General features: G+C 35.7%; 1 protein-coding gene across 4 annotated transcripts; it reads right to left on the minus strand.

The window, feature by feature from the left end:
- Positions 1 to 4,192: 4,192 nt before the first annotated feature.
- On the minus strand, positions 4,193 to 26,001 carry ccdc13 (coiled-coil domain containing 13). 4 transcript variants are annotated; one of them, XM_067362295.1, is made up of 17 exons: positions 25,892 to 26,001; positions 25,101 to 25,183; positions 24,919 to 25,007; positions 18,728 to 18,926; positions 18,134 to 18,282; positions 16,570 to 16,712; positions 16,414 to 16,494; positions 16,217 to 16,330; positions 16,039 to 16,143; positions 14,513 to 14,677; positions 14,255 to 14,431; positions 13,918 to 14,124; positions 13,769 to 13,842; positions 10,612 to 10,752; positions 6,710 to 6,849; positions 6,454 to 6,559; positions 4,193 to 5,282 (listed from the first exon to the last, which is right to left on the minus strand). In XM_067362295.1, exons 4-17 carry the CDS (start codon positions 18,922 to 18,924, stop codon positions 5,132 to 5,134), a joined length of 1,950 nt encoding a protein of 649 aa, XP_067218396.1. In that variant the 5' UTR covers positions 18,925 to 18,926; positions 24,919 to 25,007; positions 25,101 to 25,183; positions 25,892 to 26,001; the 3' UTR covers positions 4,193 to 5,131. The 4 variants fall into 4 exon arrangements, with proteins under 4 accessions (XP_067218396.1, XP_067218398.1, XP_067218399.1 ...); XM_067362297.1 differs by lacking the exon at positions 25,101 to 25,183 and having other exon boundaries at positions 25,892 to 25,999; XM_067362298.1 differs by lacking the exons at positions 24,919 to 25,007; positions 25,101 to 25,183; positions 25,892 to 26,001 and adding an exon at positions 19,317 to 19,453 and having other exon boundaries at positions 13,769 to 13,839.
- Between the last annotated feature and the right edge of the window lie 429 nt (positions 26,002 to 26,430).

Below are 26,430 nucleotides of genomic sequence, written 5' to 3' on the forward strand. Positions count from 1 at the left end.
AGGAAAATAACATTTCTGCTATATGGGACATTACTGTGTACTATTAAACTGTTTGTGCATTTCATGTTTTTTTCTAATAAATAATCTCATGCAAATTCACTCATGACTTAATGCGTAATGACAGCCAGACTAACGTACACACAGAGGAATGCAATTATGCCCATAGTCTCTCTTAATGCGGCACATCATTTATTTTAGTCTTAATTATGGGATCCTGAGAGGCTGGAAAGACAATTCATCCCGTTTCTCCACTTCTAATTTGACATACACTGCCATCTTGTGGTTAAAACAATGACTATAACACCAATTCAAATTAAAAGTGACATTTGCTACATTCTGGGTAATATTAATACAGGGAGCAAGCATCTGATATCCAAAGTTATCCCTTACAGTTAGCTAATTAACCCTACAAACCCCGTCATTTTAGTCAATATTTTTTCATGTTCAAATATGAGTATCAGATATGATCAGTGTTTATTTCTCTCAATCATCATTGTATTGCATTGCATTATATAAAACTATACAGAGCTTTGATCATAAAACTAAGCATTTAAATATAATCTTACTAAAACATTATTATTGGCAGATATAGACTGATATTTCTATGCATTTTTATGTAAGTATCTGCTATGCTGTTATAAAAAATCTCATTGATTTACATTACAAGCATCCGAATTTCATCTTAATTTTTGGCCATATAAATATCAGCATCTGCACCAAATTGCATATTTTTCCCAGTTAAAACTGAGGTGATGTTTATGAGTATGAGCTCCATATAGCCTACATGTCATACTATAATATGAGCCATGATGCATCACTTGATGCAAACATTTTTTAGATTTTGTCTATAGGTTCAATAAACTTTTACAAGCAATGCACAGTTGTGCTTAAACCCATTAAAACCACATATTACAAGCTTCATTCTGCAGAACAACTGGTGCTTGGTTTAGGCCCAAGTTTTTTGTTTTGCTTTGTTTTTCTCACACCATTTGAGGTGTCTATAATACAGCAATGTGCACTACATTTAATCTTTTTTAATTACAAGCTATTTCATTAATGATTGCACTGTGTAATTACAGTGTAGCCTGGAAGTGTGACTGGATATGTGCAAGTTTCATTTCTTTCCTGATCATGATGCTAAATGAATGCGTGTATTCACACGGCAGTGATTTGCTCTCACCTCTTTCACAACGCCGTCAAAACTGGCATAGTCCACTTTAACCTCTGCCTGCACAGCGGGGACTTATTTACCCAAGTTCCTGGATGTAGTCAATGGTGTGGAGGAAGCACTGGTCCGGAACGAGGGAATACCTTGGAGGAGCAGCCCAGAGAAAGGGCCCATTCAAAGATGGAATGACAAATAGGTGAGTCTGTTTACGTACACGCTGTTGACACAAGCACGCGTTTGGCTCGGTGGGTTATTGCTGGGTATTCGGGAATAAATCTAAACCTTTCAGGGCTACTGGGGTCTTGCAAAACAATGCCAATCTGTTTGGTTTAAAGCCACATATTTCAAAGTGCTGGCTTTTATAATGCCTCTTCACTGGTTCTTATGTTTTGAAATTGTCTGTCACATCAATAAAACATAGTCAAATCATTTGTTAAATTGTCTCAGCATTTTAGTATCTTATTATAATTTATTTATTTAAAAAAATATCAGTAACCAAGCAGTTCTCGCCCCCCATTGTCTACCATAGTATTTATTTTCCCTACTATTGGTTACTGACATTCTTCCAAATATCTTCCTTTGTGTTCAGCAGAACAAAGAAATTCTTACAGGTTTGGAAATACTTGAGGGTGAGTAAATGATGACTGAATTTTTGTATTTTGGGGTGAACTAACCCTTTAAAAGCAAATGAAAGACATACAGTAAGATTTCGCTGACCATGTGAACTTCATTTGAAGCACCGGGACATTCTCAATCCATATGGATAACATAGATCAGCTTGAGTGCTGCTGATCATGATTTGTGATGAAATTGTATTTATTTAGTAAGTTAGTTAGTCAAAGTTAAGCAAAGAGAAAGAGATTATTTGACCTTTAATAACACCATGCATCACATGGCTTTATCTAATAGGATTCAGCTCTTGTTTTGCCAAACAAATCCACTTTATTTTCCTAGCTAGAAACTTTGAAATCAATATTAGGTCTGTCTGCTTGAATGAGATGATCAGAACATCCACTCAATTTTTCTTTGATTTAATACTCAATCATAAACACAAAACAAGAAGATAATGGTGTACTTGAGTCCTTTTATAAAATGAGGTTTCTTAGAAGTCAGTAATATTATACTGCAATGTGTTAATTACTTTAACAGCAATGTTATTCAACATTACATTTTTAAAGATATTTTAAATGCACTAAATTGCAATTTTATTATTACAAATGTGTAATTACAAATATATTTAAATGCATAACATACAAGTCTCAAGAGGTAAATTCTAGTTGACCATTGATGCTTTTCAGTACATTCAGTAGTAACTTTAACCAAGTAATTATGTAATTACATATAAAGGTACTTAAGTGGGTCAAAAAAGCACTTTTAAGTTCAACTAATTGCATTTAATATACATTTAAACTATAAAACATTTTAATTTCAACTGTAAATAACATGCAATTAAGTGTCTGAAAGGATCACATTCAGTTCACATATATTCTTATAAGTGTATTGTTACCATAATAAGTACTTTTTTTTCACAAGGCAGATCATGACTGAATTTTCATTTTGCTGTGAACTATCCCTTTAAAGCCTTTACAACTGCAGCTCAGTCGTGTCAAATATTTATGAACATCTCTTATCTGAAATCTCATTTCAAAAGCTCTTTTTATTCCTTCGACGTAAATAAGGCATTTTGCTTTTTCCGTCATTTCCAATCCCGGATGATATTTTTGTCTTGTGGTCCTTGCGCTCGTAACAGCCTCGGGCTTGCCAGTGTCCCTCAGGGTTCTGGGAAGATGAAATAGTGTGCTGTTTCAGGAGGAGCACACTGCTTCAGCCACAGGTTTAAATTGAGCGTGGTGGAGCAGCGCTGGGAGGGGAGGCCTCAAACCCCCTCCGGCCGCATAGGAAAGAGAATAACTCAAGTATGGCAGCATGAATGCCGAGGCTGATACGGTAAATGTAAACAAGAGGAGAGACACGGTAAGAGAGAGGTCAAGACATCGCACACATATCGCTTCAGCAGGGGGCGTTTCACATTCTGGCCAGCTTATTTTGGTTTTGCTTTTCATTTTGGTTTCACACCACGACACACAAATCAAGTATTAATGAGCAATGTGCGTCAGAAAAGAAGGCAGGGAAGTTTGTTTCCAGTTTAGAGTGCCAAGGAGAAAAATGTGGGTTTACTGTGATGATGTGTCTGTTTACACTAAGTGCAAATAGCCCACCTTGTTGGCAGAGGCCATTTACACTAACTCCTCCCAACATTGTCTGATTGAGCCAGGAAAACTGCTAAAGAAACCTGTCTGATAACAGAAGCGGTGGTGTAGAGAGTAAGGCAGGTGGTGTGAGCTTTTGTCACGACCGAGTTCGAGTTTACCTTTTTCCAGACTCATTCATCTCACTTTTTTACCATCACACATCAGCTCAGAGAGGCATTTATTTTAAATAAAAATGAAGAAAATATTGGAAATAAAGTGCCTAACGGGTAGAGTGAGGGCTTTAAGGACAGGGACAATAAGGCAGCATCCAATGAGCTTCTTCCCGGGTTGGTAACATCACAAACCCCAAAATTTACATAAACCCCGCCCCCGAGAACACACAACAAAGGGGGCGGGGCCATGTTGGGCTGCTTTAGAGAAGAGGAAGAGTTGTTCACTGCAAAAAATGCTGTTCTTACTTAGAATTTTTGTCTTGTTTTTAGTCAAAATATCTTAAAGTTCTTAAATCAAGAAGCGATTTCTTGACAAGTACAAATTATTTTCTTGTTTTCAGGAAAAATAAATCAAAATTGAGTACTTTTTTCCTTAAAACAAGCAAAATAATCTGCCAATGGGGTAAGCAAAATAATCTTAGCCCAAACTGAAAACAAGATTATATATCTTATTCTTGGTTTGAAATAAGATTATTTTGCTTACCCCATTGGCAGATTATTTTGCTTGTTTTAAGGAAAGACTTACTTAATTTTGACTTATTTTTCCTGAAAACAAGAAAATAATTTGTACTTGTCAAGAAAATGCTTTAAGATATTTTCACTAGAAACAAAACAAAAAATCTAAGTAAGAACAGCATTTTTTGCAGTGTTGTAGTAGAGGGTTGTTGTCATGCTGTCATTTTATGCCGGACTGCTTCACAAACGAGGATCAATTCAACACTAAAGATGAACATGACGGCACATGCTAGTGGATGAGTTGAATCAACTCCACAGCAACTACATCAATTTATCCACTAAACATTCAGAAACGTCTAAAAGTTCTAACTTCTTCCATAGTCTCTCCATCAGTGTCGACTCCGGTTTGAACAATGTAAGGCTGAACACTTTCTTAATTTTGGCTGCGTGAGATTCTCCAGCTTTGTTGTTGCTGAGCTGTTAAAGCTCCGCCCTCTTCTGGAAAGGGGGCGGGAGCAGCAGCTCATTTGCATTTAAAGGGACACACACAAAAGCGGCGTGTTTTTGCTCACACACAAATAGAGGCAAATTTAACAAGCTATAATAAATGATCTGTGGGGGATTTTGAGCTGAAACTTCACAGACACATTCTGGAGACACCAGAGACTTATATTACATCTTGTAAAAGGGACATTATAGGTTCTCTTTAATATATATAATCATATAGACTGGATATGTTGTTATAATTTCATACCGTTTTATAATAGGTGCATATAGTATCTGCCACTATATGCACTAAGTATAAATAGCATCTAACTACTATTTACAGGTTCTCATTATTATTCTATTCTATTCATAACTTTTCCTCCAACATAAAGTGTTTCTGAAACATGAAACATCTCTCAACTATCTCCTGTGACCTCACAATGCTGGTTGGATTGATGTAGTTTAGAAAGTAGGGTGCCATGAAACAAGTAATGTAGTATGTGTGTTGGGTCAACAGCAGACTTGGCAACATATAAACTGTGCATCCCCTTGATGGCAGTTTTGTCCTCTGTTTGCTATCAAAGAGCCAGTCCTAACTAAGTCTCAGTCTTTCTGTGGGCCTGCTGGAAGCTCTGTGCTGCTTGGGCCATCATGTCCTTGTAGAATTGCAAGTCTTCTTTCTTTTCCTTCAAGGTGTTCCTCAGAGTGGTTCTCAAGTTTTCATTTTCTTCTAGTTGCAGTGCCAACCTGCATGGACAAGATACCAGTGCATTTATTTACAGGTCTGGAACAATCAGTTTGCTTGAGCAAGCATCACTATTACAACTCTTCATATGGAACATGATTCCCAAATAGTGTTGCTAGTTTAGGAAAATGGGCTATTATGTTCTACGCCAGTGTTTCCCGACCCTGTTGCTGGAGGCTCACCAGCAGCACACATTTTGGACGTCTCCTTCATCTGATCCATCCATTTCAGGACTTGGAGTCTCTACTAACGATCTGATGAGTTGAATCAGGAGTATTTAATTAGGAAGAGTTTAAAAATGTGTATTGTTCGTGTCCCTGCAGGAAATGTTGATAAAACTTTCAGATACTAATTAGACCGCAGCTCATTCAGCTCAGCGCAGCATATTTTACTGTAAATATCTCTTACAATCAGGGCAAAATGTGTCAACAAATTGAGCATTTCTGTGTTCTAGGTAATGTGACAGTTCCGACAGAGATCTTTAAGTACTAAAATGAGGTTGCGTGTGAATATTAATGTTAATTTCATCAGATTTGTTTTTAAATTTAGTCTTAGTCCTGTGTCAAATGCACTTTTTATCATATTTAGTCGATGAACATTCATAGCTTACATGTTAAAGAAATTAACATGAGCTGCATGATTCTGGATAAATTGAGAATCAGGATTCTCCCACGATTCTATGTTAATTGCTGTAGTCTATTTAAAATGTTTAATCTGAATGAATTTTTTTTTTTATTTAAAAAATCAGATTGAGTTAATGATTCAATGACTCACTCATAAAGACTTCACTTATTTCATTACTAGATGAATCAGTGTTTTTGAACGAATCTCTTGAATAAATGGTTCAATGACAAATACATTTTTTACATATACATTTTAAGTCACTTGTTTCCACCTACTGGTGTAACGATGTAATTGATACAATTATCTGAAGCACCAGGTTACTTTCAAAAGGTGATTTGCTCTATTTTGATCACTAACGTAGACATCACTGTTTATAAACTATAAACTTTTATACAGTACTTTTGTGATAATATGAATATTCACTTTGATTTTGTCATAGACACAGGCAAGAGATGAGATCGATTGGGTGATCACGATCTTTTAACGAATAATCGTGCAGCTCTAATTAACACTAGTGAATATTTTAACATTCAGGAACAAAAGACGTACTGTGCTTTGAGTTCACTTAGTTGAGCATCACGGCTGACCGCAGAGAGGCTTCTGGGAGACGAGCCCTCCTGTTTCTCAGGGAGACTCAGAGTGCTGCCCGAGCTTCCTACATCAATAGAAGAAAATACAATGGATTTCAGTCTGAGATGGCTAGTTAATCAGATATTCTATGGACCTAAAACTGGTTTTAGTGACACTCCTAAACCATGAAAAACATGATTATGCTAGTTTCAGTCTATATGAGGCCATACAGAACCTGTTCTGCTCCGAAGCATTGCTTCTTTCCTTGAGTCCAGTTTGGCTTTCTCCAGCTGCTGCTCCAGTGAGACTGAACGCTGCCGTTCTTGTCTGAGTTTCTGCTCCGCTTCTACACACTGGCGCTTGGCCTCTTCTTCCCTGTAGACCAAATTAAGACCATTAAATGATATAAAGTGTAGCCGTCCATTACAGCAATTACATGTGTAATTCTGTTTAGCTAGCATCAACAAACAGAATTACACAAATAATGACTTTTTAAACAGTCGTGCCATGGTGAAGTTAGAGAAGCATATGCTGTACTGTTTTTAGTATTTTATGTGCTCTAAATGTATGATTCCAACATAATGACATAATAACATGAATATATGCCTTTATTTAGATGCATTATCTTTAAGTCGTTACGCTTGTTACCTGTTAGTTTTCTTAATGATTTTAAAAATCTTTTATTAGTTTATAAGGCGTCACATGAACACTTTCACCAGATGACTTAAATAGCTCTATTTGTAAAGAATGATTCATTCTAGAATGATTTTGTAGGGAAGTGAATCTGCATAGACAATAATAAACAAATTAAAGAATAGGTAAATACAACAGAACAAAGATACAAATGAAATAAACAGCACTTTATGTTTTTCAGGTAAGTCTAACAGTATTCAGGTACAGAAATTGAATAATCAAATGCAAAATAACACATAATCTTCACTGTATAAATGAACAGCGTTGGATAAGTTACTCTAAAAAAGTAATTCATTACAAGCTACTAATTAGCCATGTGTATTGAAACACACTGAAGCTAAATTTCCCCAGGGGGACAATAACACTCAATACAATAATTACATCTTCAACAGTGTAATTAGATTACTGTACTAATTACTCTCTCAAAAAAGTATGCCATTACTTATCACTAATTACTTTCTAAATCCCATATCACCCTCAACCAGATAAACGATACTTTTACTTTTTCAAAGTAAAATAATGAAATTACAGTAACAGTTTGCATCCAACATTGCAAATTAAATATAAATAATCTTTGTTAAAGCTACAAAAGTGATTTTCTCTTTGATGATTAACATTAGTCACACATCAGCAGCAGGTTTATTAGGCTGCTGTCACTTTAAGACCGAATGCACGGATCTAATATACTGACACACATGCACTTTCTTTCTCAACTGTTTACATTCTACGAGGATGGGTATTTTGGCATAATTGTGTGTATGTGTCTGTTCAAGCACAAAAAGGTTTGAGAACGGAATTTGGTGTTCATGTGCTGTCTGAGATGCAGCTGTGTGTGTGCATAGAAAACAGTGTGTGAGTTCTGAATTCAGTTCTCTTTCGCTTCTTGTGCTTTTTGTGTCCTTTCACTCAATGATGGTTAAACTTTTCAATTGATCCACGAATCATATGCGTTCCAAACGGGTGGGCCTGGTCTGTACAGAACTACGATCCCTATTTAATCCAAAAATATACTTCGGCCAAAAAAGAAAAAAAAAATACATACATTTCAATGATTTCAAAGCATTACATGTTTTCAGCTCTTTTTTGTTTTTTGTTTGTTCCAAAATATCTATGTATAATTTAAAAAGTAATTTATTAAATGTGAAAAATCTGGTTTGCAAAGAGCTCACTTCTTTTTATTTATATGCCATTTTCCTAATAAAATAAACAAATCTGTTGTTCTTTTGCGGAAGAGGATTAAGGCCAAGCAATAATATAAAAATAAAACCATCTCGAGATTAAAGTTGTTAAATTTAGAGAAAAAAGTCGAGATAAAATGTTGAGAATAAACTCGTTAAATTACGAGAAAAAACTTGTTACATTTCGAGAAAAAAGTCAAGAGAAAATGTTGAGAATAAACTCGTCAAATTACGAGAAAAAACTCGAGATAAAATGTTGAGAATAAAGTCATTAAATTATGCCAAAAAAGTCTTTTAGACTAAATTACTAGAAAAAATTTGGTAAATTACTTGAAAAATGGCGTTAAATTTCAAGAAAAAAGTCGATATAAAATGTTGAGAATAAAGTCATGAAATTATGAGAAAAAAGTCGTTAAATAACGAGAACAAATTCGTTAAATTACGAGAAAAATTTTGTTAAATTACTAGAAAAAAGTTGTTAAATTACGAGAAAATATTCGTTAAATCATGAGAAAAATGGCATTAAATTTCGAGAAAAAAGTCTAAATAAAATGTTGAGAATAAAGTCATTAAATTATGAGAAAAAAGTCATTAAATAACGAGAACAAATTTGTTAAATTACGAGAAAAAATTGGTTAAATTACTAGAAAAAAGTCATTAAATTACGAGAACAAATTCGTTAAATTATGAGAAAAATGGCATTATATTTTGAGAAAAAAGTCGAAATAAAATGTTGAGAATAAAGTCATTAAATTATGAGAATAAAGTCTTTAAATTACAAATTTGTTCTAGAATTTAACGACTTTTTTCTTGTAATTTAATGACTTTATTCTCAACATTTTATCTCAACTTTTTTCTCGAAATTTAACAACTTTAATCTCGAGATGGTTTTATTTTTTTATTATTGCTTGGCCCTAATCCTCTTCCGTATTCTTTAAAGTTATCATAAAAAAAAATAAATAAAAAAAAAAGCACATCAGATACACAAATTCATATCATACACTCCGGTTTTCTATTGATATAGATTTCTAAATCTTTCCAAAATATTCTTGAGTAGATACCGTAAGAAAACATATGTGAAATAGTTTATTTTTCCTCCCACAAAATTCACAGTTATGTAAAATATTGAGTTTGCTTAACAGGGTAAAGTCTATGAAGTATTTTGTAAGACACTTCCTTAATTTTGTTATTGACAAAAAACTTATTTTGCAGTTTCCGTGCTTTGTCCCAAGAGATATTACCAAATACAGAAGACCAAAGAAATCTTGCTGCAGGAAAAGACACAGAACAGAGAGAATTTCTTATAATATTATTTCTACACTGATGTTTCAAAACATCAACATTATCAATGTAAATATTTCCACAAGGATTATCCATGTTGATTTCCACTGAACTAGTGATCATTAAAGGTAACGTCACAATCTTTGGAATCGTGTCAAGAACAATAGCAAAGTCTCTTGGTTTAATTGGTAATTTTTCAAGAGATTCAGTATATGACAATAAATATCCATTGGAATTAACTAATTGCCTTACTAAAATAATCCCTTCATTGAATAAAGTATAATTGAATAGTGATTTTTTTTTTAAATAGTATGTCTTTATTATTCCAAATGAAATAATTGTGCGGTGAGAAATTGTGCTTGTACCGCTTTCCATGTTAGCCGGGCTTGTCTGTGAAAACTGAAAATTTAATTTTGTCAACAGAAAAATATTGAATGCTTTATAAAAATCAATAAATAAAATAAAACTACCATCAATAATCTAGTCAAATATTGTTCCTGATTGGCCATGAAGCCAAACTCGATTAATTTTGTCTAAAACTTGCTTCATTCTTCCAGCAAAAATCATTGCAAACAACTTACTGTAATTACTGAGCAAACTAATTTTGTCCTTATTAGGTTTGGGAATCAATGTTATGACCCTGTGTTTTAATGAAGTGGGCAATTCACCTTTTTGTATTGCTTCTACAAATACTAATAATAGAAAGGGTGAAAGATCTCAGAAAAGGTCTTATTAAAATTCTCCTGTCATTGCCTGGAGATTGATTGTTTTGATAATGCACTCTATTGATGTCCATTTTTATCACACACACTCTGAAAGTTCAGGTCTGTTTTTCTGGTGTCACTGTCAAAGCTTTTAAAAAAGTATCAATGTTGGAAGTAACCAATCTTTTATATTTTGCTTACAATTTTCCTTGGTTAATGGTTGCCAAGTGAAGATGTTTTTTAGAAAGTTATAATTTGAATGTCTATAAATTGTGTCCTACCTGGTTTGCTGTATTTTGCTCAGCTCCAGCAGTCTGTCTCTCTCCACACTCGCAGCTTGATAAAGAGCCTTATACTCCGCACACTGGGCCTGGAGTGACGGGATTTTAGCAGCACACTCTGGACAGGCCGCTTGAGCATCTCTGAAATAGTACAATGCTTTCACTCATGTTAGACAGCAGGAAGTGTGTGTGTGAAATTCAGTGCAGGACAGGACTTAAAAATAGACTTCTATTGTAAATGTACTACTGTAAATCTATGTAAAATGTGTTTGAGGTGGTCTCTCACTGTCCCAAATCAAAAGATCACACCATCTCTATGTCTCAAGTCCTTCCTTGAATGCAAGTCAGTGGGACTTTTTCATGCGAAAGGTATATATTATACATTTAGTAAAGTAATAGCATATCTCTCCTCATCAAGGTCAGGTTCATTATACAGGGCCCTAATAAATAACTGAAATGGATAGACTAATAGAAATGAAAACACAAATATTAAAGATAAAAAGACAGAAACCAAAAATGGTTTGCTCAGAAATCTGATGACAAGAAAGAAAATCACAGTTTATTTATTGTTGTGGACTATTGGCCAGATTTACTAAACAGGGCAAATGAGCGTGAGACTGCAATCCCATAAAAGCTCTGTCAGGAGGGTAAAATTGTGCAGCTGATCTACTGAAAATGAGCAAATGAAAGAACACAGACGCAGCAGCTCATTTCTATAAAGACCAACACAATCTCGATCAGCGTGAATAAGCACAGAGCCGATGATAATCAGGTGCAGGTGATCTACTAACAACACAGAGGCAGCAAATTAAAAATAGCGTGGCTTGGCAAACGATGTGTTTAAATAACATCTTCCTCTGGCCTTCCAAATAAATGAACACGAGTGAGAATATTCTCTGTCCTCTCTCACACGCTCTCTGATCTCTGCGCTTCCTCCTCCTACAGCTGCTGTCGCAGCACGTCAAGAGCTAAATGGCTTAAGACATGCTCTTTTGGGGCATTAAAAAAGCAAAAATACCATTTATCTCCTATAAATTTTCATCTGAAAGGGACATGTTTAGTAAATCCTGACAGTAGTGTTTTAACGCCAAATAAGGGTTTGTGCTGAAACAAGCCGTTTACATGACACCGTTTTCAACAAAAAACAGAAACGTTTTTATGCGTTTTGGCCGTTCATTTACACGACAATGGCATTTTGGTTGTATGAAAACACAAACTTTTGAAAACGGGTTTCAAAGTGTTTTTGAAAACGTTAACATTCATCTCTGTGTAAACTACAAAAACGGTCATGCACATGCGAGTTACATATTCAGTCGCCAAGTGACATCGCCATCTACTGGCCAGTCATGCATAATACAGCGATTTTAGTCGTTTTTGTGGATCTGTGTGAAAGTGGATCATTTAGACAACCTTGTTGTCTGTATGTGGAAAATGCAAAGGAAAAACTTTCTGCTTTTATTACATCATTGTCATCATTTTTTCTTGGTTATACAGATGTTAAAGGGTTAATTCACCCAAAAATGAAAATGATGTCATTAATGACTCACCCTCATGTCGTTTCAAACCCGTAAGACCTCCGTTCATCTTCAGAACACAGTTTAAGATATTTTAGATTTAGTCCGAGAGCTTTCTGTCCCTCCATTGAAAATGTATGTACGGTAGACTGTCCATGTCCAGAAAGGTAATAAAAACATCATCAAAGTAGTCCATGTGACATCAGAGGGTTAGTTAGAATTTGTTGAAGCATCGAAAATACATTCTGGTCCAAAAATAACAAAAACTACGACTTTATTCAGCATTGTCTTCTCTTCCGGAATCTTTTCCACTGAACTGATTCCACTGAATCCTTTCATCTGTCGGCGTTGGTAATGCACTTTGCATTATGACATGAGGGTAAGTCCTTAAAGGTCCCGTTTTTCGTGGTTTTTTGAAGCTTTGATTGTGTTTATTGTGTGCAATATAACATGTGTTCATGTTTCGCGTGTAAAAAAACACAGTATTTTTCACATAATTTACTTATCTGTATACCGCTGTTTCCACTGTCATAAAAACAGGCTGATGACTTCCTTCTTCTATGAAGTCCCTCCTTCAGAAATACGTAACGAGTTCTGATTGTGCCAGCGGTTCCTGTGTTGCTATTCGACAGCAGTTTAGCGAACCTTGCCTGGAAAGGTCACGCCTCTTACCATAAAGTGGAGATGCATGCGCTCAGTGTTATTGTAAACATGTCTTTAATTTTACCCTATCAATTTGAGCCGGAATCAGACCCAGTGATTGGACTGCGGGATGAAAATAACAGCGTTTTGACGACATGGCGACAAACACACTCTACAAACGCAACTCTTGTGTATTCCTGTGGGCGGAGGTTAGTCTAAAAACTGTTTTAGTGACGTCATTAAAGAAGGAAGCAGAAGGATGTAGTCCAAACTGGCCGTTCGATGTAGGCGACTTCTGTTAAATAAAATATCTCGCTTGGCATTGAACTTTGAGCTTTAAAATTTTACAGATTTTATTTATACTCTAACAACAACATTACACACTAACTAAAGTTTGAAACATGGGATCACGAAGAACGGGACCTTTAATGACAGAATTTTTATTTTTGGGTGAACTAACCCTTTAAGGAAACTTTCCATTTTCTCATTCTTCAAACATAATGGGAACGTTACTTTTGAATGTTCTTTGAACGTTCTGAAACATGTAGTAACATTTAAAAAACGTTAGACGAACATCCAACTAAAACATTTTAGAAAATAAAGTTCCAAGAACGATGTACAAATAAAGTTTTTGTGCTAACATTTTGAAAACATTAAAGTCCCCACAAAATCAAAATGGACGTTTTTTGTCTCTTAGTATGAATATGTTAGCCTTACTCTTATATATAAAGCTAGTGTGCTCCAAAACAATGACAAGATTCACATTTAGAAGATATATATTATAAGCGTTCAAAACTTCCACCAATATGAATCAATGATTTTGATGACATCACTCTGCACTTCAGCTTCCCATCAGATTTTCTGACCAATCAAATGCTCTCTAGAATCTAAAGCGTCCCGCCCCCCAACATTATAAATAGACGCTGAAGCTGTTAGCAAAAGTCAAATGTTAGCAAAAGTTCAGAGTTCGCAGGGAAATCTGGCCCTAAGAATGTCAATACCTGGCAGAGTTGCTGTTGTCTTGTCGTGATGTCAAAGGACTGGTGTTAAGTTGGCTTTTACTCTCCGACTGCTTCTGCACCGGACACACAAAACGTGCGTAAGCATGAGAAAGAAAACGCTGATGCTGATCTGATCAGATGTGTCATACCATGAGGGCGAGCTGTTGGATCTCCCGCTCCAGCTCTTTGACCTTGTTCTCCTTCTCTGACACCATGAGTTTGAGCTGCTGGATGAGGGAGGCGTGTTGCTGGGCCTCGTTGTGCAGCTGCCTCTCCAGGCCCTGCTGAGCCTCCTCACGCTGGGACCCTTTCTGGCTGAGATGACCGAACATGGCCTGCCACTTCGACTGTTGCTTCTGTCGGAAGAGGGAGTCAGAGATTAACCCAGCATAAAATACTCAATAGCATCATTTGTCTGTTTAGGATTTCATGTTCTTTATGTAGACCAGTCAGTAGTTTATATATTCTGTATTGGGTATCAATTACCAATAATGCGTCGACCAGCTCATCATCATGTTTGCCCTTATCCAGCAGAGTGCTGATCTGGCTCTTCAGGGCTTTGATTTCTGTGCTCAACACTTTGTTCCTGGCTTTGGATCCCTCCAGTTTCTTCTTTATGTCTGAGTTCTCTTCAAGCAGAACTTCATAATCCATAGTAAGCTTCTGAAAAGACACAAAATGTGGATAATGTGGAAAGTTATGACATAATCAGGCCCATAAAGATGTTTAATCAATGTGCACAACCTCCAGTGCCTCCTTCCTCTCCCTCTCTTTGTGACGGATGTGGCTGAGGTTTCTGTCTTGTGTCTTCGGTAAGCCTCCCATTCTCGAGATCTCCTCTTCAAGGCCTTGATCACATAGCTGTTTCCTGTGAGATGATTGGCTGAGCTGTTGTTCCAGGTCTCGCACCTTCAGCGTATAAAATGTTTACAGAGGACCTATTAAGATTTATTGTGTAATGTTGTTGCTCCCATATTTTCTAATTATATCTCCCAAGTGTACATGCTACCAGGGCCTAGAATTAAAGGTGCACTATGTAATATTTTCTGTCCACTAAAGGTTGCTAGAGACCTATTCAAAACAAAAGCGTAGCTTAATGACGGCAAGTTTGAGCGAGGAATCTTGGGACATGTGGTCTCCATCTCAACGGCTCAGGAAGAAATCATGTTCATGGATGCGATTATTAACGTTACTGTAGTATGAAGAAGAGCAGGAGTGAGTGTTGTGGAGCTGAACGAGGAGCTGGAGCGATTGATCAACACACGCCTCACGAGCAGCGGGACTTTTATTATGACACAGTCGCCGGCGCCGCTGCCACTTTTCCGGTCATGAGTATGAGGTAACGCAGCTCTGTTTATCATATTAGATACATTTGAGAGTGTTGAAAATTATGTTATAATGTTACTCTGTGCGTTCGCCCGGCGGCTGCTGTGCTGTGATTTTGCTATGTTAGCTACTTGACAAAATAGTGTTTTTCTCTGAGGCATGGTAAAGCATGGTACTCGCAATAAGACTAAACGTGTTGAGCTATATAACAACAATTAGTTTTCTGTCTATAAATATAAATAAACAGTTATTCTCTTGTCTATTAAAACATGTAAATATTAAAGCGTCTCTGGTGTTTCCATGGTTTCTACAAAATAAAAGTGGAAATCGAGGGTAACGCGGGTATGACGCCATTGACAGGCGACTCCTCACACGTCCCAGAGCCTTGGGTAAAATTGCAATTTTCTCACGATTTACAATTAGTTGCAAACATTTGGGATATTGAAAGTACTCAAGTGAACAAAATATATAACACTGGCCTAGTGGTTTTTGGATATTTTACTGCAAAATTCGTAGATATTGCACCTTTAACACTCGTCACGCACCAAATGCGGTGTCACTCGCCAGTTGGCCGGTAACATTTTTATGAATTTTAGTGGACAAATTCACATAAAATTATGTCAAAAAATAGCAAGTACCCTAGTAAAGGTAGTCTTTTATGTCTTAAGTGAACATAAACAGTTGAGAAAGTAAATGCATGTGCACCAGTATCAGTATATTAGATCCGTGCATTCGCTTTTAAAGTGACAGCAGCCTAATATTCCTGCTGCTGTTTGTGTTTTTAATGTTAATCAAACAAACGACCAAGAAAAAAATCACTCTCTGCTCTTGACTGAATAACTTTTGTAACTCTAATAAGGATTAATTAATAAGGATGTTTAATTTATACAGTGAAGACTATGCAAAAAACCTGTCGATCAATTAAAAGTCGTCAGTTGACTCACTCTGTTCTGAAGGCCGAGGATCTGCTGAGAACGGCCTCTCCAGCCTCCCGGGGTACACAGTATCTGCTGAATATTGACGTCCTCACCCACCTCACAGCTCAACACCTGACAAAACACCTGAACTAGATCATGTTGTCCACTCTAAATAACTCAAGCACAAACCTCGTTGAGCACAAACCTTGTGAGCTATTTTTAACTCTTGTTTTAAGGTCTGGATCTGGTTGCGGTATTCAGTCATTTTGAGTTGGGCTGCAGATAGTTTCTCCTGCAGTGATTTCACTACTGGGCTGTTCTGCACAAAAACACATTGAAAGTCATTTGAAAACAGTTACCAGTGTCTAATCATGCAGCGAATGAGTGATGACACAAAATTACCTCAAGACAGTCGTTCACAGTCCTTGAAGTCTGCTTTTTGTTTGTCGTCTTTGCAGGATTAAGTAACAGTGTGGCCTGAAGCTAATAAGAAGATATTGAGGAAATGCCACATTGACCAAAACAGCTTTCAAGTAAACAGTTCTGTTTCTTCTTTACCTCTTTCTCCAGTTCTTTGACCCGATTGTTAGCTTGTTTAGTTTTGGTCTTCTCTCGCTCTATTTCAGCAGCTAATTCTCGATTCTTTTTTGACAGTTCCACGATCTTGGTTGCCGCTGCATCTCCTGCCAAACCAGCAGTACCTTGAGGGAAAAAAGGATTGTCACACTCATTATATAACAGACAGATATTCAGTGGACCTCTAAAACTATTCGGGCACTTAATGCATGAAAAACATGATATGACAAGCAACATTTCACAAGATACATTTTGTTATATATATAACTCTTCAAAAATTGTGGATCAGAAAGATTTCAATTTTTTCTTTTAAGAAATAATATCTTTATTCATCAAGGATCAGGATAATTATCATTAACTAAAACTATTTAAATATTAGTTTAAATACTTGCACTAAAATTAGAAACGTTCCCTTGGCTAAAATAAGTTGAAATACTAAAATTATTAATTGGAAATAAATAAAAATTAATTAAACTAAAATTAACTTGAAAACTAAAAATATGAAAATAAAACCATAAAACTAAAAAACTGTCAATAATGCATTAAATTGATTTAAAGTAATGTTAAATACATTTGAACTGAAATGAAAATAAATTAAACTAGAATTAACTTGAAAATTAAAAATATAAAAATAAAAGTCAATTCAAATATTAATAAAACTACAATAAAAACTAAAAAAGTCAATAATTCATTAAATTGATCAAAAGTGACAGTAAAGACATTTCTACTGAAATAAAAATAAATTAAACTAAAATTAACTTGAAAATTAAAAATATAAAAGTAAATTCAAATATTAATAAAACTATAATAAAAACTAAAAAAAACCTCAATAATGTCATAAATTGATCAAAAGTGGCAGTAAAGACATTTAAACTGAAATAAAAATAAATTAAACTAAAATTAACTTGAAAATTAAAAATATAAAATAAAATAAAATTAAAATGTTAATAAAACTATAATAAAAACTAAAATAACTGCCAATAATGCATTACATTGATCAAAAGTGACAGTAAATACATTTATAATGTTACAAAACTTTTTTTAATGCTTTTCTTTTAAATTTTCTATTCATCAAAGAATCTTGAAAAATAAAATGTCTGACGGTTTCCAAAAAGATATGAAGCAGCACAACTGTTTTCATCAGAAATGTTTCTTGAGCATCAAATCATCATATCAGAATGATTTCTGAAGGATCATGTGACAATGACGACTGGAGTAATGATCCTGAAAATTCAGCTTTGATCACAGGAATAAATAACTTTTTACAATATATTCACATAGAAATTTTAAACTGTAATATTTCACTGTTTTACTGTATTTTTGATCAAATAAATGCAGCCTTGGTGAGCAGAAAAGACTTCTTTCAAAAACACAATAAAATGCTAGTACTAGTAAAAATATACTGACTACATACAGCCACCTTAGTCAAGGACACTAGAAAAGCTTTATTTTCATTTGTTTGCAGATTCCAAATACAATGACATTCATATACTTTTAATATCCACTGTATATACATCAACCTCACAAACAATAATGCACTGTTTACCTGCTAAAGCCAGCCTCTCCTCCTCTCTCTTCTTCTTCAGGTGTTTTATCTCAAAGTCTTTCTCACTCAGCAGTTTGTGGAGTCGGCCGTTCTCGTCTCTCAGCTCCCTCAGACGATCATGCAACTGTTCGTTTTCATTCTGGATCACTCTGAATTAAAGTACAATTCATATTTTTTATAACACATGATAAATATGTGGTTGATCGGATTTGAAGTTGTCTGCAAAGGTACACTACACCACCTCTCCATGTGGACAGCATTTGCAGAGCAGTGCAAGATGAGCATTTGTGGTTAAAAAGTATATACGTTTTTATTTTTTTAGAAAATGATCAATGTTTATTTTAGATAAGAGTCTTATTCCTCATCTGGGATCATGTAAAGCTCTTTGAAGCTGCACTTTAACTGACATTTGGACCTTCAACCCGTTGGTAACTAGTCCAGTCTATTGTAAGTCACACTGTCTGCTAAATTCCCTTTGAATAATTAAATCAGGTCTCATTTCTGGCATGATGAACTGTGCTGTTGACCTGAAAGGATCTAGTTCTGGTAATGACCATAGTAATTATATTTGTGACAGCAGCACTGTGAACTCACCTTGCGTTGAACAGATCCATCACGTCCCCGTCCTCTTCCATGAGGTTGATATTGTCCAGGCTGCTGAGAGGAGAAGTCTTCTCTGTGTCCGTCCGTTTCATCTCCAGTCTCCTCCGGATGCGCAGCACCTGTTGCTCCTGAAGAGTCTGAAACTGAAGCCTCAGGTGCTCCTTTATCTCCTCACTGTCTCCATCCATCACTGAGACATCAGAGATGACAAAAAACAGCATGAAAGCCTGTGTATGAACATTATAGATGATTAAATGAGGATACAGATGAGACAAACACATCTGGAGTGGTTTTTAAAGCACTGAATGTCTATCAAAATGTATTTTCCTCATCTATTTTCATTCATTTTATATTTGTATTGATTTTTATGTCGTTCTTTACTCTGTGTTTGTTTAAAGCACTATGAGCTCAGCTGTATTGTGCTAGTTGCAAATAAAATGCAATTATTTTTATCACTATCAGCTTCCATGCATCATGTGTATAATATTAGAGCAAGATCAATGTCGATTATTTGGGACAAATTAACGTTTGATCTTCATCATACAAACTCTTAAACTCAAGCAGTCAGTTTAAGACTTACCAGACGAATTTAGTACGATTTCCGTCAACCTATTTGGGAATTTATATGGTTTTAAGTCATTTTATAAAAATACAAAGATATTAAGAAATATGCTGAAGGATTCGCGAGGTGTTTTCCGTCCATTTGTATACGCGACCGTCTCCGTGGAAACGCGTCGCCAGGAAGCGCGTGCAGAGACGCGTTTGATGACCTCCGGAGAGTCGCGGGACATCTGAGGCTGTTTCTCAAGACTGGATTTTCCAGAGTAATAACTGGACAGAAGAACACGAGGATGCAAAGTCTATCTCTGCCCATTCCTGCACATGTTTAAGAAGCGGGACAGCAGCACCACCCAGTGCACGATATTATTGCATCACAGATGACATAAACTCTTAAAACATTTGTTATATTTATCTATATCTTTATTTTACCGTGTGTATTTGTGTAAATGAGTTTGTATGTGTACTTAATGTTATCTATGCTTATATAAAAAGGCCAATAAGCCAAACATTTTTTCCAAACAACATTTTCCGTGAAATGATTCATTATGCATTATGCAAATCCGTAAAATCTCTTTTGTTCTAATGGGAAAATTATTCCTTAAAGGGATAGGTCACCCATAAACACAATCAGAGATGTATTTGGGTCATTGACGAATAAGGTTTTTAAAAGTGTAAAAAAAAAAAACAAAAAAAAAACGGAGATATTTAATTAATTTTGTTAAGTGTTAAAAATGAGATTTAAAAATTGTTTTTATAATCAATTATCACTGCTTTTGTCATTTTTTACAAGATGGAAAAAATTTGTCACCAAAAAAAGTCATTTGGTTTAACCAAAATTTCGGTTTTACCGAATGACGATATTTTCAAACAATGCTAACAGGCTTGATATCTAGCTAACTAGCAAAAGAACAGTAGTTGCGTCCCAAATGACGCACTATACACTATGCACTTATATACTATGTACTTGTGCACTATGCACTCATCCATGTAGTGCGTGAATTGTATAAGGTTATTTTGTCATTTAACAACGGAGTCTGATCCTCCCTTCCCCTCCACTACGTGAATAAAGCTGCGACAGTCGAGTGCACAAAGTGTCCAACATTCCACACTTCGTTTTTTCCGTTAATTTAGTGCATCATCCGGGAATTTAAAGTGCACTTTTTCTTTTTGGAATTTTCTGTGTTAACGCACTACTCGCACTATTTGTACTTAAAAACATCATAAAATAGTGCACAAGTACGCGAATGATGCACCTAATCAAACATTTTATATTTAGTACAAGTTTTTAAAATATTACAACATTTTCCATGTTTTATAGCGGCTGCACCGAATGACCTGATGTTTTGGGACATTTTTCAAATAGTTAAAAGAGAGTTAGTTACTTTGCTTTATGACCATGTGGTCCTTTGTAGGTGTCTGAATAATGTCACATCCTGTCACATGATACAGACTCCATGACTTGATCTAAAATGGTCCCTTTATATTGGTTACGCCGAATGACATCAATGCAATTAATTTTTCCGGACATTATAATCTAAAATAATTAGCTTTCGCCAGACGACCGTACGCATACTGCGCCAAATGAGTAGCGATGTATGACGCAGGATGTAGGAATAGCGTAAGTAGACAGTTTAACAAATACGGCTAGGCAATAAACTCAAGATCCTCTCATATTTCTCTTTAAAATTTCACATTTTAGACTTCTAATATGAGACCGGTGTTTTGTTTTGCTCTATCCTCTGCGCTTCAGCGTTTGTCATTGCGTCGGGTCAAAATCACTTTGTTTCAGAAGGTCTTTATTAACCCCCTGGAGCCGTATGGATTATTTTTTATGATGGATGGATGGATGCATCTATTTTGGGATTCAAAACACGCCCCCGTTCACTACCATTATAAATCTTAAGAGAGCCAGGATATTTTTAAATATATCTCTGATTGTGTTCATATACACCTAGGATGGCTTGAGGGTGAGTAAATCATGGGATAATTTTCATTTTCGGGTGAACTATCCCTTTAATAACTTATCAAATTATGAAAGGACCATTGTTGATTGTTTGGTGTCTAAACAACATAAGGGGGGGGTAAAGTGTTGCATAGTTCCCTAGTGTTACAGAGATATTGTAATATGCCAGAAGTGCAAAAAAGCAATTTAAATTAAATAACTGATCCACCGATATAACGCCATTATCAAACCAATATTTAAGAAAAAAAGATTTGTGTTTATATAAGATGTCCTTGTTGTTCCATTTGGACACACAAACCGGATCTGAACACAATGTGGGAGTCAATCATTTTAGATCAGATTCCAATTGGATATACACAAATAATCGGATTTGGACTGACAGTGTGACGTAAACATATGAACAAAAAACAGAACTAAATGTTTTTGTTTCTATCCTCGTTTAAGTTTTCATCAAAGTGCAAACCATGAACTGTGTTGTTTTTAGCAGCCTTCCACACTGCTTCCCTGAATCTCTTGATGGTGAAAACTTGAGGCCTTGACTCGTTCAGGCACTTGGTGCCCAAATTGTGCATGACATCAATCACATCTGGCATCTGATTTCTTTTCTTGCAGTAACACCTCCTGACAGATTCATTTCTTTGCGAACGTTATTGTTCTCCACTTCTGGGATGCCATGAAGTTCTCATATCTCTACCCATCTTTCAGTACAGTTAGTCTTTCCTTACAGGTCCTTGATTTCTTCATGTGTTTCTTCATGGATTCTGCTCTTAATCAGATTGGCATATTTGGTATATGACATATGCTCATCCAACTTCAGGTTGCCTACAGAAATTGAAAAGTGTAGTTTTTTTAGTTATTGGAGGCATACTTTATGTTAAGGGAAGCAGAGGAAATTCTTCTTTGTTGTCCAGGTTGTGAATCACACAATTTTGTATTTTCTAACTCGAAAGATCTCATCTTGGCCTGTCCCATGTGTTACATTATGTGTATCTACTCCAGTCTGCTTGTTAAGCGAGAGCCGTGAGGGAACGGTGCGAGGCCAGTGACGCGAGTGATAATGAGCTTCAGCTGCGTGTTGCACCGGTCTCGAGTCTCTCACGGAGGAGCTCCGGAAGCATAAAATGGGAGCGACGACAGTGAAGGATGAGAGAGGACCAGGCCTAGACTTTAATTTATGTTTTGTTATGTTTGTGTGTGTGTCCATGAGGAACTGCCGGCATTTTACTTTCATTTTGTATTTGTTTATTTTTAATTAAAGTTATGTTGAACGTTTGCCAGTTCCCGCCTCCTTCTTCCCATATCTACAAACTTTACTACAGTATCAAATATGGTTTCCAAGTCCAAACTTACAGAATACCAAATTTCAACAGCTGTTCATGAGCATAATTTACTTATAGCTCACATTTAAACTTTTAAAAACTCACACACTACAGTCTCCTGGCTCACGGTGTCCCAGACAACCATATTTTAGTGCTCCATTATACTTTTTAGGATATTGCAATTCATGAAAGGGAAGTTCCCTTGTCCTGTGTCTCCATTTCAAAAGAAGTGCACTATATTTGTCTAAAATATGTGTAATTTTCCAGTGGGCCTGACTTAGAATCCTTGGGGAAACACATTGTTCACATTTGTGTTCGATTATCATTCCTGGTTATCAGAGATGTGTAATCCATCTCATTATCCATCATAAACTGTCTATTAAAAGTACCTTTGATACTAGCAATATCATTTCCTGAGATATGATTCAGTTGCTCAGAACCTAGTCCAAGTCTGATTGTGTTACTCATCTCCTCCATTCCCAACATCACCCATCTCAACCTAACTATGTCAAAACTGCCATTACTGTCTGATTTGTACAATGGATGGTGCTAGTTTATATGTAGTTTGTTATAAGTATTTCACATTGTTTTGTGTGTCTCCTGTGCTTTAGTCTTATACTTGTTATCACTCCAGAGCAGGATTAGTGGTGCTTTTGCACTGTGAAATGATGCAGTGCTAGAATGTTACTTAGTAACCAACATCCAATCACATGTCTCATATTCACATGCTTTGGACAGTCACTGAAATACTGCACGTTGTATAAACAATCGTTTCAGGGTAAAATGTCAAATAGTAACAGATGTGACAATTTAAGTTAAGACGAGACATTTCATTTATACCAAATTGTCCAAAAAGTCCATTCAGGATAAACTTGACAGCAGTCGGCAAACTTTAATATGAGGATGTGCAACGCCTTTATGTAAACAGTGCATCACAAATGGAGATGAGCATTTGAGTGTGCAGTTAAATTATAATCTATAGCACCATCTACTGTTAAAAACTAAACTCAGAATCAATTTGGGATGCATGTGGAAAATATCAGAAACGATCCATGAATCGCAATGCATCGGTATATTGTCCCAGCCATATAAACACGTCTTGTGCTGCGTTCGTCCAATCAGTCAACATTGACACCACAAGTACGCAAATAAAAACATTAATCCAGGATTTAGGAATGTAAAGTGTGAAACATCAGTTTATGGATACCCAGGATTAATTGTTAACATAAATAGGCCCCTCATCTGCCACAAATACTGCTAGAGAATGACTGTAGCCGCCGACTCTCTTCTACTTTCAAGGCGAGGTGCTCGGCATCTCAAACGAACATACAGATTGGAAAGATTACTCGCTTGAAGTCAGGAGAGAAGCTTCTTCTTCATCTTCCGGTGGTGATGATCACACAGTGTTTGCTGTCTTTATTGCAGATGAAGTTGGTTAGATGTATTGACAATGATGTCAGCATTTGTCAAATAAATAGATGTTCATTCAATACTTGTATTAAGCAGTAGCTACAAGAATAAAGTTGAACAGAATAACCCTATATATGTAAAAGAAAGAAGAATGAAAAAACTAAATGAAAACAGCACATACCAGGAACCAAACATACAAAACAAAACAGATAATCTCCTCCCTCGCTCCCACCCTAGGGATCAAATCATGCCACACTAATGAGGCGGTCAATGCCACAGAAATACTCAACCTTTGCTATCAAGATTAATGGAGAAAGGGAAACTAAATCTAATTAAAATGATCCGATTTGTAATGAAACAAAAAGTAATGAATTAGTATCTTAACCATTTCTTCCAACCAAAGTGTAACAGATGGGATTTCTGTCTTTTTCCAGAACCTTAGAATAAGTTTCTTTGCCACAATACGTCCATAGGACAGAAACTGTTGTTGACCTTTTTGAATTGAAGTGAGTTTATGAAAAATTCAAAATATCACCAGAAATGGATCAATCTCTAATATACCATGTAAAATATCTGACAGAATTTCAAATATATCAGTCCAGAATCTAATTAACTTAAAACAGAGAACATAATATGCAAGAGATTGACTTCATCAATCTGACATTTATGCAATGTTACTAAGCCACCATTTACGAACTTGAGCTTGCTTATGTGATCACTTTCTATTTTCCTCATTTGTTTGGCAGCAATTGTTGTACTTTTCTTTTCACCTAATTCAAAACATTTTAGTTGTGCAAATAGGAATCCCCTAAAAAAAATGGTCTGAAAAAAAAAAGTTCTTGTTATTCCAATTTATGTGGCCATTAAACAATAGGCTACTGCATATTTTACATAAAATGTTAATCAACTTTAATGCCATATAGTTTTACCTCAATAGTTGTACCCCAATTCACCCTTCGTCAGGAGTTTGAATGACAGCTGATCTGACCAATCATAATGCAGAATCCACCATTTTGTCCTACAAACAAACCAGACAAGAGTTTGATTAACATCAGTGGAATTTAATTTGAAAATGGTGTATTAACATTTTTACACGATTTAAACAACATACCTACTGATGTTCATTCCTGTTTATTACACGTTATAGCTAAAAGATGATCGGTCCATGTGCCGCTTGAACAGAGGCACTACAATCTTAAAGAGACACACAAACTTCAACTTTTTGAAGCACTTGACAGGCAAACGTCCCCCAGTCATGTTTTTTCAACTTTACTTTGAAATAAGGGTTACATATATATTTTTAAATTAAGAGTTTAAGTAATAGTATATACATTTACTTATTCTCTTAGACATATAATACAATTTATTGTGATACTTTTTTTTAATGTCTAAAACAATTCAATTTATGTCCCTCAGACACCAGTCCAGCCTGTTATATTGGTGCTACTTGCCCTTTAAAATCTTGAGAGTATTCCCAAAGTCACATGACTTGCTGGAAGTGACAATGTAAATGTGAAATATTTGGTCAGGATTATTAGGTTATACTAGCCTGAGTATGACCAGTGTGTTTTATGATGTCACCTGTTGGAGTTTGGGTTCCTTGCCGCTGTCGCCTTTGGCTTGCTTAGTCGGGGACACTTGACATTTGACTTGACATTTGATATTCAACAGTATTCTTGACCTTTATTCATCAGTGCTTTGATCTGCCTGCATTGACACTATTCTTTAAGAGCTGCTGTGCAGCAAAAATTATGTACCAGTTATCACTGTAAAGCTGCTGTGACAATCTGCATTGTAAAAAGTGCTATATAAATAAAGGTGACTGACTTGACTATGATAAGACAGACATTTTCTTCCTCTGACAAGAGTAAAAATAGTTGTTTAAAAATGTTTTCAACGAACCTTCTCAGTCCAAAAGCAGTACTTATAACTTATTTGTTCGTTCAGCCAGCAGGGGGTGCAAAAAGACACTGTCCTTTGGATAAGATGTTGAACTGCTGGCCTTGAGTCTCTACAAATCTCAAGGTGTATTAGTCACTGCTGACTGACGTTTCTGATCAGTGTCTTATTCACTCGTTGTCTTGTGAAATAAACCTGATTAAATGTAATAAACAGAGATGGAGAGAGAGCTGTTGGACATTAATCTGCAGTTGCTGGATCTGACCGGCTGTTTCAGGACTTCATAAGCCATGATGAAATCTAAATGATCTAATAAGGCAATGTCTGTCAGAACAGTGACTTACGCAAAATTCACTCATTCCTGGAATACAGAAGCCTGTAATAAATTTCCCTAAGTGTGCTAATGGTACATTCCATTCAAACCTGTTTAAACTTTCCCATATAATTTGTTCAGTATACCATTACCTAAGAAAATCCTTCCTGTCCTATAATATAAAAAAATAATCAAGAAATCCTAATGTGATGTGTCAGATTAAAGATTT

The sequence above is a fragment of the Chanodichthys erythropterus genome, chromosome 16 (assembly GCF_024489055.1).
Source record: "Chanodichthys erythropterus isolate Z2021 chromosome 16, ASM2448905v1, whole genome shotgun sequence".
Taxonomy (NCBI): Eukaryota; Metazoa; Chordata; class Actinopteri; order Cypriniformes; family Xenocyprididae; genus Chanodichthys; species Chanodichthys erythropterus.